Source organism: Chlamydomonas reinhardtii, chromosome 7 (genome assembly GCF_000002595.2).
Source record: "Chlamydomonas reinhardtii strain CC-503 cw92 mt+ chromosome 7, whole genome shotgun sequence".
Classification (NCBI taxonomy): domain Eukaryota; kingdom Viridiplantae; phylum Chlorophyta; class Chlorophyceae; order Chlamydomonadales; family Chlamydomonadaceae; genus Chlamydomonas; species Chlamydomonas reinhardtii.
Genome location: NC_057010.1, coordinates 2299921 through 2312009, shown reverse-complemented (window position 1 = coordinate 2312009; position 12089 = coordinate 2299921). Strand labels below are relative to the sequence as shown.

Sequence of the window (12089 nt, the reverse complement as noted above, 5' to 3'; positions counted from 1 at the left end):
ATGGAAGGGACATGAGCGCGCCAATGACCCGCTTGCGGCTTGCCAGCGCAGCGTTAGGACCGCGTCCTAAGTGGTTTGAAATTGTTTAGTTGAATGCACTTCTACTAGCTGAGGCCCTACTCTGCGACGACGTTTCTGCATTTTTGCCAGTTCACAGTTCCCTGCCTTTGTTGTCGCGCTGACTCATGCTGTAGATCAATCAAAGGGCTGCATGCATAGCGGCGTCAGCCAGCACCTGGCCCGCATGGGCGCTCTGCGAAGCAGCGCTGCACTCGGCGCTGGGTGTGTGGTGACCGCTCCTGCCGCAGCCGGTGCCGTGGGCCCCGGTGTCGGGCTGCTGGTGGAGGTCCTCCGTCTCGTGGCTGGTGCCAGAAGCTCAGAGGGCTCGATAGCGGGGCTTGCTTCCGCGACACCTGCTGCGGACACATCCAGCCTATGCGCGCGAGGCAGTGCCGGCGGCTGCAGCGGCGGCCCAACGGCGGTGCCCATGCCGCCGCCGCCGCCGGCCATGACAGGCCCTGCACTGCTCAATGCATGCGCAACGGGGACCAGCACGCGCCTTCCATCCCTTCGGCAGCTGGAGCCGCTGCCGCAATTGCACCCGCTGGTGCCGAGGCTGGGCTCGGCCCTTGGAACCTGCGGCCGCAGCACTGCCAGCTGGCGGACTTTTGCGAGTGGCAGCGGGCGCAGTGGCGGCCGTGGCGGCGGCAGCCGCAGAAGCAGCAGCGACGGCAGCGGCCTGGGTGGCTTGTATGCAGAGGCGGATGTCATTGTGGGACGGGGGCGCCGGCGCCGGGATGACGATGATGAGGGGGGCAGGTGGGGTCGCGGCGGTGGCAGCGGCGGCGGCGGCAGCGGCGGCGAGGGGTGGCGGAGTCACGACCGGCCTCGCAGACGGGACAATGCGGGCGGCCGGTATGGCAGTGACGGTGCAGGCGCCGCAGGGGCTTGGAATGAGCGGATTGCAGGGCAGCCGTCTCAGTCCTCTGGGCGGGATGGCTCGGCGCCTCGGTCTTCCAGCCGGCCGCAACGCGGCAGCAGCAACAGCGGCGGCAGCAGCAGCAGCGGCGGCAGCAACAGCGGCGGCAGCAGCAGCAACAGCGGCAGTGGCAGCGAGCACGCAGGGCGAAGCCCTGCCGGCGGCGGCGCCGCTGCCGGCAGCAGCAGGCCTCTGAACGCGTGGCAGTCGCGGCGGCGCGAGCTGCAGTCGCGGCAGCAGGACCTGTACCAGCAACTGCGGCAGGCGCACAGCTTCGCGCGGCTCCGGCAGCTGCTGCTGACTGCGCAGGCTCAGGAGCCGGAGCTGCTGGACGGCCAGTCGCTGTCCTGGGCGGTCAAGAGCTACGTGGACACAGTGCTGACTCAGGCGGCGCCGCAGGCTTCCGGCAGTAGCCGCAACAGCAGCAGCAGCAGTAGCGGCAGCGCTGCTGCCGGCAGTAGCAGGAGTAACGGCGATGGGGGTGGCGGTGGTGGCGCTGTCGCGCCCCTGCAGGGGGAGCTGGAGGCTCAGCTGGCGGGACTGCTGTTGGAGGCGGCGCCGCGGCTCAAGCCCCGCGTGCTGACCTACACCCTCTACAACCTGTCGCGCGTGGGGCCGCGCTGTGCACTGCTGCGGCAGCCGGAAGGTGCAAGTAGCAGCAGCAGCAGCAGCACGAGCAGTGGCAGCAACGATGCCGGCAGTGGCGCTAGCAAAGTTGGTGCTGCAGGCGACGGTTTGGCGGTGGCTGGCGGCGGCGGCGGTGCGGCGGCCGCGGGCGTGTCCGGCGCGCTGCTGGCGCGTGTACGGCAGCTCCTGCCCGTCATGCGGCAGGAGGCGGTGGATGCAGCCGCAGCAGCGGACGCCGCCGCCGCTGACGGCCTGAATGACCTCGGCAGTAGCAGCAACAGCAGTAGCACCACCACCGCCGCCGCCTCCAGCGGCACTGGCAGTGGCAGCAGCCGGGGCGGCAGTAGCAGCCGCGACAGCGGCCGGGGCAGCCGCGGCGAAGACTCGGAGGGTGCGGCGTCGGTGGTGTGGGAGGCTTCGCTGCTGCTACACGCCCTGCGGCGGCTGGGTGTGGCGGACATGGGCCTGTACCGGGACCTGACGGCAGTGCTGGCGCCGGGACTGCGCGGTGCAGGAGATGGAGGGGGTGGTGCTGCTGCTGCGGGGGGTGCGATTGGAGGAGGAAGAAGAGGAGCAGGAGGAAGTGGTGGAGAGCTGCTGATGGGGGAGGTCCTGGTGGCGACCGTGCATTCGCTGGCACAGGTAGGTTCGTGGGAGGGTTCGCGCAGCTGTAGGCAGCCGGCGCACTGGGTGGGCCGGGGGGGAGGGGTTGTGAATACCAGCCCAAGGCTTAAGCAAACCAACCCAAAGTAGCGGAGCAAAGGCAGGCGGAGGGGGGGGGGCGGACGCAAAACGAGGGTACTATGTGGGAAGGCAGCCAACATAGCCGACGCACTAGCTGGTACCGTGTGCTTCAGCTGTCCCAAGTTGACCATGCCTGTCCTTGCATATAACGCCGGTTCGTTCTGACACGGTACTGCTGCTCCCTGCTCCCTGCTGCTGGCTGGTGCAGTTGGGCAACCCCGACCCCGCCTTCATGGCTAGGGCGCTGGCGGCGGCGGCGCGGCCCGATGCCCTGGCCGCGCTGCGGGCGCCGCGCCCGGCGGCCGTGCTGCTTTACGCCGCAGCCAAGACAACCGGCGGCGATGCCATGGTACGTACGGCAGGCATGCGGGCCGGCCAGCCGGGGCCAGCCGTACTTGCTAGGCTGCTGTTTGTTCTGCCAAGTGATTGATGTATGTTGGCGGCACTACCTCGCTCGGCACGAGCCTATGCACCCCTCTCCCAGTTATATGGTATGCTCAATATCCCAGCTCCGCGTTTCGCACCGGTGTACTGATTGTTGCAGACCATGAAGCCGTTTGCGGACCGGCTGGAAGAGCTGTTGCTCCGGGAGGCGCAGAAGCGGCAGAAGCAACAGCAGGAACAGCCGGAACAGCGGGGGGCGGAGGCGGAGGCAGCAGGGCGCGGAAAGGCCAGTGACGGAGGCGGCAGGGCCAGCGGCTCACAGCAGCAGCAGGCCACAAACCAGCCCGCCGCCTTTGACGTCCTGCCGACACTGCAGGTAGGTGGAAAAGGGAGGGGAGGAGTGAGGGAGAGCGGGTTGCTGCTGCGGCAAGAAACGTTGACGCACCGTGGCTGTTTGGGGTGAAGCACGGTCACCCCCACGATCTTGGCTGTTTGCCACACACCAACCTGCTGCCTTGTGTGTATCCTCGGTCGCTCACTCGGTCAGGTGCTCGCGGCGGTGGGCTTTGACCGGCGCCAGCAGCAGCAGCAGGGCCAACTGCTGCTGGACTTGCTGCTGCAGCAGGTACGTGCGCGTGCGTTTATGTGTGTGTGTGTGTGTGTGTGTGTGTGTGTGTGTGTGTGTGTGTGTGTGTGTGTGTGTGTGTGTGTGTGTGTGTGTGTGTGTGTGTGTGTGTGTGTGTGTGCGTGTTTGTGCAGAAGCGCGTGAGAGCAGCAGGGTGTGCTTGTCTTACTCAGTTGCTGTGTGTACATGCGAGCTTAAGAGTTGCATGCATCAATGTGGTTCGTTTGCGTGATGGCGGGTGTACGTGCTGGCGCATGTGGACGTGCTTGCAGGCCCTGGCATCACGGCAGCAGACGCCGGTGCCGGCGCGCCTCCACGCCGCGCACTGCTTTGAGCAGCTGGGCGTGAAGGCGCTGGAGGGCGCCGCCGGCCCCGCCGCGCCTGCTGCTGCTGCTGACGGCGGCAACCCCGGTAGCTGCAGCAGCAGCGGTGGCAGCAGCAGCAGCACCGGCAGTAGCGGCAGTAGTGCTGTGGGTGTGCTGGTGACGGAGGCGGAGGTGCTGCAGTTCCTCAGCCGGCCGCAGCTGACTGTGCGGGTGAGGCGGCGGTGTGGTGTGGGAGCAGGTGGAGGGAACGCTGCGGATAGTGGCTGTCGGGGGAGTCAGGAGGTCAGACATTGCGACGGCGGCTGGTCGCATGCGCGTGGGGCGTTGCGCCAGTCACTCTATGAGCCCCGTACAATGCAGGCGCACCTCTGTCCAGGCAAATGACACACTCTAGGGTTAGTGCCCGTTGAATTGCGCTCACGACGTCAGCTGCAAAAGCGCTTACCAACTCGCCTCATGCCTGCCCCGCCCCGCTCCGCACACGTGTGCAAACAGGAGCTGCTGTCGATCCTGCCGGGACTGGCGCGGCTGCAGCCGGGGGCGCAGCAGTCCCAGGCTGCAGCAGTAGCAGCTGCCGCGGCTGCAGCTGCTGGCAGTAGCAGTGACAAGCCCGGCGACAGCGACGTCGCCACAGCCGCCGCCCCCGCTGGCCCCACGCCCCATCCCATGCCTCAGGCGCTGGCGGCAACGCTGGCGCAGGTGTGTGAATGGCGTAGGCACCATCCATAACACAAGCCTTTCTATGGCAGTACTCGTAACGTATTGCTTTCTATGGCAGTCAGCTGCACAGGCACAGGCCGGTCGGGCCGTGTGACCTGGGCTGATGCTTGTTGATTGGCCAACTGGCTACTGGCTAGCAATGGGCTCGCGTCTGAGTGCTTTTGCTTCATCCAGCGAGCCGTGGCGCGGGATATTTGCCTGATGCGTGTCTGACATGCATGCGTGTTGACTGTCTTCTTGATCCTGCTGCCACCCTCCTGCAGGTGGGCACGGCGGCGCCGCACATGCGCCCCGGCGAGCTGGCGGCGGCGCTGTGGGGGTTGGTGTTGGCGGGCGTGCAGCCGCCGCCGGCCGCACTGGAGCGCGCCCAAGAGCTGTTTGTGCAGCACCAGCCGCAGCACCCGCAGCAGCACCCGCAGCAGCACCCGCAGCAGGAGCACACGCAGCTGGGCGGTGGCGCTGCAGAAGGTGGCCGCGGCGGAGGCGCGGCTGGCCTCCCCCGGGATGTGCGGGTGAGCGCTGCTGGGTAGCGATCTTCAAGGCGGGTTGTGATTTGTGCGGGCGTAGGGTATATACGGTATGGTTGACAGTAACGTGTTGAACCAGCTGCCTACGCACGCGCCACGAACCGCGCATGAGGTCGGGACTGCCAAGGGACAGGTCGTGCCGTACGTGGAAGCAACACTGCTGACGACATATCCACACATCCACTACATCCACGTGCTAGACCTGACGCCAACGAACCACCCACCCCGGCCCTGCTGCCGCCTGTGCCTTGTTCCTCATTCGCAGGACCTGTGCGGCTCTGTGGGGCGCGTGCTGCAGTGGCAGCCGGCGCTGGCAGGGCAGGTGCAGCTGCGGCCGGACTTTGTGGCGGCCTGTCGCGTGGCCGCGCGTGCCACCGTGGCTACGGCCAGCGGCAGCAGCAGCAGCAGCCAACACTAGAGGCCGCCGGCCTTGAGTGCTACTGTAGAGGATTGGAGTGTCAGGCTGATGGGGGCTCGCGAGCCACTGACGAGCTAGGGGCCGGCCCGGAGATCGCTACCACCACTAAAGCTTCGGTTGAAGGCGCGTTGCTCGCGTGCGTAGTTGCATGCGTGGCATGACAATAGTGGAGCAAGAGCTGAAACGGTGCGCCACCGTGTGCGTGTATGACGGTGGAACCAGCGGCATCGCAGTGTGGGGATGTCTTCTGCGAGGCTCCGGGTCTGTGGTAACGTCGCAGCCGTGGTACGGCGCTGCATGTGGCACTCGGTACGTCTGCCGAGGTGGTGCATGGCGCCGCAGTTGTGTGTACATGTGCAAATGTTTACCACTGCGCGTGCGTGCTCAACGGTTGTAACAGTTACCTACCCCAGCAAGCTTCAGTTGCACTTCCCCAATGCACCCGGCTCACCGCCCACCGCCGTCCATGGTGCACACGCAGCGCATCCTCAGTCGCGCCCGGGGTGAGATTGGCCGAAAGGGTGATGCCCCTCTCCATAATACTCTGCAAGCCTGGCAGGACACATGGGGCATGCGCGAGGGGGCGGGGCAGACAAGGCGTGTGCGGAGGCATGGAGGCTTCGCGTGGGGGGCCTTGGGGGCGTGTGGCTGCGGCGCTGGGGCATGTGCCGGTTCCGTGCCTTGGAGCCTGGGCGCTGGACCTGCCCGGCTCGCAGTGGTAAGCCCCCATATGTGGCATGCTTGGGCAGCTCTCAGGCCGCCAGGAACGAACCAGGTTGGGCCACACGGTGGCCGGGCGTCCGGCCACTCTGCACGCTGAACAGCCCACGGACGGCTCCAGCGCCCGCGCGGCCGCTGCACAAATGCCCGCGCCTGCGTGTTCCATATGTGCGTCCATGCAGGCGTGCAAGAAGCTTACTGGCCGGGCACGGGGCGCATGCGTGGCGTGTGGGTGGGCATGCCGACATGTTCGTCGGGTCGGCATTTCGTTAGGCTTTGGACTACCCCCATTTCAAGGTGGCTTGTTTGCGTTGGTTTGGGCCCATCTATGTGCTTATAGGCAAATGAAGGAACCGACGCCAGGAAAGTGGCGACTTTTGGGCAGACCCTCGGCGGCTCGCGACGGGGCCGGCCGCGCGAGAATTTTGAAAACAACTCCTGAAGCATGAGTAAATGCAGCTCGCCCAGTGCATGTGATTGGTTACTCGCACATATGTATATTTGATTTCTCGCAGCGTTCACCAGCACCCCCACAAACGTGTGCCAGGTCGGGCCCGACCGCGGTGCCCTGGCCATGCCCTGCGTGCACTTCCTGGGGCCGCCACGCCCCTCTGCTGCATCCCACTCCCGCCCCCAGCCCCCCAGTCGCCTCTGGATACATGCATACCAGTCCGCAGCACCACACCTCGGCAAGGAAGCTCGCACACGGACGCCCCCTAGGTGGTGCCCAGCCCAGGGGTGCGTGCAAGGCCACACGCTGCACCCGGAGCTGGCAGGGTCCGCCGCGGCTGACTGTGCATGCCGCCATGGCGTAAATGCCCGACATAGAGTCTGTGCATTGCGGTGCTGGCGGCTCTGGGTAGCCTAGAGCCGCCGACACGCACCAATGCGCTCGGCTCACCCGCCCACCGCCGCCCACGGTGCACACGCAGCGCATCCTCATCAGTCGTGCCCGGGCTTGGTATTGGCCAAAGGGGGCTTCCCCTCTCCATAGTACACTGCAAGCATGGCAGGACGCATGGGGCATGCGCGAGGGGGCGGGGCAGGCAAGGCGTGTGCGGAGGCATGGAGGCTTCGCGTGGGGGGCCATGGGGGCGGGTGACTGCGGCGCTGGGGCATGTATCGCTTTCGTGCCTTGGAGCCTGGGCGCTGGACCTGCCCGGCTCGCAGTGGTAAGCCCCCATATGTGGCATGCTTGGGCAGCTCTCAGGCCGCCAGGAACGAACCAGGTTGGGCCACACGGTGGCCGGGCGTCCGGCCACTCTGCACGCTGAACAGCCCACGGACGGCTCCAGCGCCCGCGCGGCCGCTGCACAAATGCCCGCGCCTGCCTGTTCCATATGTGCGTCCATGCAGGCGTGCAAGAAGCTCACTGGCCGGGCACGGGGCGCATGCGTGGCGTGTGGGTGGGCATGCCGACATGTTCGTCGGGTCGGCATTTCGTTAGGCTTTGGACTACCCCCACTTCAAGGTGGCTTGTTTGCGTTGGTTTGGGCCCATCTATGTGCTTATAGGCAAATGAAGGAACCGACGCCAGGAAAGTGGCGACTTTTGGGCAGACCCTCGGCGGCTCGCGACGGGGCCGGCCGCGCGAGAATTTTGAAAACAACTCCTGAAGCATGAGTAAATGCAGCTCGCCCAGTGCATGTGATTGGTTACTCGCACATATGTATATTTGATTTCTCGCAGCGTTCACCAGCACCCCCACAAACGTGTGCCAGGTCGGGCCCGACCGCGGTGCCCTGGCCATGCCCTGCGTGCACTTCCTGGGGCCGCCACGCCCCTCTGCTGCATCCCACTCCCGCCCCCAGCCCCCCAGTCGCCTCTGGATACATGCATACCAGTCCGCAGCACCACACCTCGGCAAGGAAGCTCGCACACGGACGCCCCCTTAGGTGGTGCCCAGCCCAGGGGTGCGTGCAAGGCCACACGCTGCACCCGGAGCTGGCAGGGTCCGCCGCGGCTGACTGTGCATGCCGCCATGGCGTAAATGCCCGACATAGAGTCTGTGCATTGCGGTGCTGGCGGCTCTGGGTAGCCTAGAGCCGCCGACGTGCACCCATGCGCTCGGCTCACCCGCCCACCGCCGCCCACGGTGCACACGCAGCGCATCCTCATCAGTCGTGCCCGGGCTTGGTATTGGCCAAAGGGGGCTTCCCCTCTCCATAGTACACTGCAAGCATGGCAGGACGCATGGGGCATGCGCGAGGGGGCGGGGCAGGCAAGGCGTGTGCGGAGGCATGGAGGCTTCGCGTGGGGGGCCATGGGGGCGGGTGACTGCGGCGCTGGGGCATGTATCGCTTTCGTGCCTTGGAGCCTGGGCGCTGGACCTGCCCGGCTCGCAGCGGTGAGCCCCAATATGTGGCACGCTTGGACAGCTCTCAGGCTGCCAGGAACCAACCAGGTTGGGCCACACGGTGGCCGGGCGCCCGGCCACCCTGCACGCTGAACAGCCCACGGATGGCCCCAGCGCCCGCGCGGTCGCTGCACAAATGCCCGCGCCTGCGTGTTCCATATGTGCGTCCATGCAGGTGTGCTAGGAGCTCACTGGCCGGGCACGGGGCGCATGCGTGGCGCGTGGGTGGGCATGCCGACATGTTCGTCGGGTCGGCATTTCGTTAGGCTTTGGACTACCCCGACTTCAAGGTGGCTTGTTTGCGTTCGTTTGGGCCCAGCTATGTGCTAATAGGCAAATGAAGGAACCGACGCCAGGAAAGTGGCGACTTTTGGGCAGACCCTCGGCGGCTCGCGACGGGGCCGGCCGCGCGAGAATTGCGAAAACAACTCCTGAAGCACGAGTAAATGCAGCTCGCCCAGTGCATGTGATTGGTCACTTGCTCATATGCATAGTTGATTTCTCGTAGCGTTTATCAGCACGCCCACTAACGTGTGCCAGGTCGGGTCCAACCACGGTGCCCTGGCCGTGCCCTGCGTGCACTTCCTGGGGCCCCCACGCCCCTCTGCTGCATCCCACTCCCGCCCCCAGCCCCCCAGTCGCCTCTGGATACATGCATACCAGTCCGCAGCACCACACCTCGGCAAGGAAGCTCGCACACGGACGCCCCCTAGGTGGTGCCCAGCCCAGGGGTGCGTGCAAGGCCACACGCTGCACCCGGAGCTGGCACGGTCCGCCGCGGCTGACTGTGCATGCCGCCATGGCGTAAATGCCCGACATAGAGTCTGTGCATTGCGGTGCTGGCGGCTCTGGGTAGCCTAGAGCCGCCGACGTGCACCCATGCGCTCGGCTCACCCGCCCACCGCCGCCCACGGTGCACACGCAGCGCATCCTCATCAGTCGTGCCCGGGCTTGGTATTGGCCAAAGGGGGCTTCCCCTCTCCATAGTACACTGCAAGCATGGCAGGACGCATGGGGCATGCGCGAGGGGGCGGGGCAGGCAAGGCGTGTGCGGAGGCATGGAGGCTTCGCGTGGGGGGCCATGGGGGCGGGTGACTGCGGCGCTGGGGCATGTATCGCTTTCGTGCCTTGGAGCCTGGGCGCTGGACCTGCCCGGCTCGCAGTGGTGAGCCCCAATATGTGGCACGCTTGGACAGCTCTCAGGCTGCCAGGAACCAACCCGGTTGGGCCACACGGTGGCCGGGCGCCCGGCCACCCTGCACGCTGAACAGCCCACGGATGGCCCCAGCGCCCGCGCGGTCGCTGCACAAATGCCCGCGCCTGCGTGCTCCATATGTGCGTCCATGCAGGTGTGCTAGGAGCTCACTGGCCGGGCACGGGGCGCATGCGTGGCGCGTGGGTGGGCATGCCGACATGTTCGTCGGGTCGGCATTTCGTTAGGCTTTGGACTACCACGACTTCAAGGTGGTTTGTTTGCGTTCGTTTGGGCCCAACTATGTGCGTATAGGCAAATGAAGGAACCGACGCCAGGAAAGTGGCGACTTTTGGGCAGACCCTCGGCGGCTCGCGACGGGGCCGGCCGCGCGAGAATTGCGAAAACAACTCCTGAAGCACGAGTAAATGCAGCTCGCCCAGTGCATGTGATTGATTACATGCTCATATGTATATTCAGTTTCTCGTAGCGTTTATCAGCACGCCCACAAACGTGTGCCAGGTCGGGTCCAACCACGGTGCCCTGGCCGTGCCCTGCGTGCACTTCCTGGGGCCCCCCCGCCCCTCTGCTGCATCCCACTCCCGCCCCCAGCCCCCCAGTCGCCTCTGGATACATGCATACCAGTCTGCAGCACCACACCTCGGCAAGGAAGCTCGCACACGGACGCCCCCTAGGTGGTGCCCAGCCCAGGGGTGCGTGCAAGGCCACACGCTGCACCCGGAGCTGGCAGGGTCCGCCGCGGCTGACTGTGCATGCCGCCATGGCGTAAATGCCCGACATAGAGTCTGTGCATTGCGGTGCTGGTGGCTCTGGGTAGCCTAGAGCCGCCGACACGCACCAATGCGCTCGGCTCACCGCCCACCGCCGCCCACGGTGCACACGCAGCGCATCCTCATCAGTCGTGCCCGGGCTTGGTATTGGCCAAAGGGGGCTTCCCCTCTCCATAGTACACTGCAAGCATGGCAGGACGCATGGGGCATGCGCGAGGGGGCGGGGCAGGCAAGGCGTGTGCGGAGGCATGGAGGCTTCGCGTGGGGGCCATGGGGGCGGGTGACTGCGGCGCTGGGGCATGTATCGCTTTCGTGCCTTGGAGCCTGGGCGCTGGACCTGCCCGGCTCGCAGCGGTGAGCCCCAATATGTGGCATGCTTGGGCAGCTCTCAGGCTGCCAGGAACCAACCCGGTTGGGCCACACGGTGGCCGGGCGCCCGGCCACCCTGCACGCTGAACAGCCCACGGACGGCTCCAGCGCCCGCGCGGCCGCTGCACAAATGCCCGCGCCTGCGTGTTCCATATGTGCGTCCATGCAGGTGTGCTAGGAGCTCAATGGCCGGGCACGGGGCGCATGCGTGGCGCGTGGGTGGGCATGCCGACATGTTCGTCGGGTCGGCATTTCGTTAGGCTTTGGACTACCACGACTTCAAGGTGGTTTGTTTGCGTTCGTTTGGGCCCAACTATGTGCGTATAGGCAAATGAAGGAACCGACGCCAGGAAAGTGGCGACTTTTGGGCAGACCCTCGGCGGCTCGCGACGGGGCCGGCCGCGCGAGAATTGCGAAAACAACTCCTGAAGCACGAGTAAATGCAGCTCGCCCAGTGCATGTGATTGATTACATGCTCATATGTATATTCAGTTTCTCGTAGCGTTTATCAGCACGCCCACAAACGTGTGCCAGGTCGGGTCCAACCACGGTGCCCTGGCCGTGCCCTGCGTGCACTTCCTGGGGCCCCCCCGCCCCTCTGCTGCATCCCACTCCCGCCCCCAGCCCCCCAGTCGCCTCTGGATACATGCATACCAGTCTGCAGCACCACACCTCGGCAAGGAAGCTCGCACACGGACGCCCCCTAGGTGGTGCCCAGCCCAGGGGTGCGTGCAAGGCCACACGCTGCACCCGGAGCTGGCAGGGTCCGCCGCGGCTGACTGTGCATGCCGCCATGGCGTAAATGCCCGACATAGAGTCTGTGCATTGCGGTGCTGGCGGCTCTGGGTAGCCTAGAGCCGCCGACACGCACCAATGCGCTCGGCTCACCGCCCACCGCCGCCCACGGTGCACACGCAGCGCATCCTCATCAGTCGTGCCCGGGCTTGGTATTGGCCAAAGGGGGCTTCCCCTCTCCATAGTACACTGCAAGCATGGCAGGACGCATGGGGCATGCGCGAGGGGGCGGGGCAGGCAAGGCGTGTGCGGAGGCATGGAGGCTTCGCGTGGGGGCCATGGGGGCGGGTGACTGCGGCGCTGGGGCATGTATCGCTTTCGTGCCTTGGAGCCTGGGCGCTGGACCTGCCCGGCTCGCAGCGGTGAGCCCCAATATGTGGCATGCTTGGGCAGCTCTCAGGCTGCCAGGAACCAACCCGGTTGGGCCACACGGTGGCCGGGCGCCCGGCCACCCTGCACGCTGAACAGCCCACGGACGGCTCCAGCGCCCGCGCGGCCGCTGCACAAATGCCCGCG

The 12089-nt window shown here is 66.2% G+C and overlaps 1 protein-coding gene across 1 annotated transcript; it reads left to right on the top strand.

Moving 5' to 3' along the window:
- The first annotated feature begins 88 nt into the window (after window positions 1-88).
- Window positions 89-5759, top strand: CHLRE_07g327850v5 (uncharacterized protein). Its single transcript, XM_043064130.1, has 8 exons — window positions 89-2248; window positions 2559-2699; window positions 2895-3110; window positions 3282-3359; window positions 3632-3895; window positions 4181-4384; window positions 4669-4917; window positions 5198-5759. Exons 1-8 carry the CDS (start codon window positions 212-214, stop codon window positions 5348-5350), a joined length of 3342 nt encoding a protein of 1113 aa, XP_042922698.1. The 5' UTR covers window positions 89-211; the 3' UTR covers window positions 5351-5759.
- Window positions 5760-12089: the final 6330 nt, after the last annotated feature.

Excerpts from the sequence above, each read along its gene's own strand:
- CHLRE_07g327850v5 (XM_043064130.1), top strand. The coding sequence starts at position 212 with ATGCATAGCGGCGTCAGCCAGCACCTGGCCCGCATGGGCGCTCTGCGA. Across the intron at positions 3,360-3,631 it reads TGGACTTGCTGCTGCAGCAG|GCCCTGGCATCACGGCAGCA; the intron begins GTACGTGCGCGT and ends ACGTGCTTGCAG. Across the intron at positions 3,896-4,180 it reads GGCCGCAGCTGACTGTGCGG|GAGCTGCTGTCGATCCTGCC; the intron begins GTGAGGCGGCGG and ends GTGTGCAAACAG.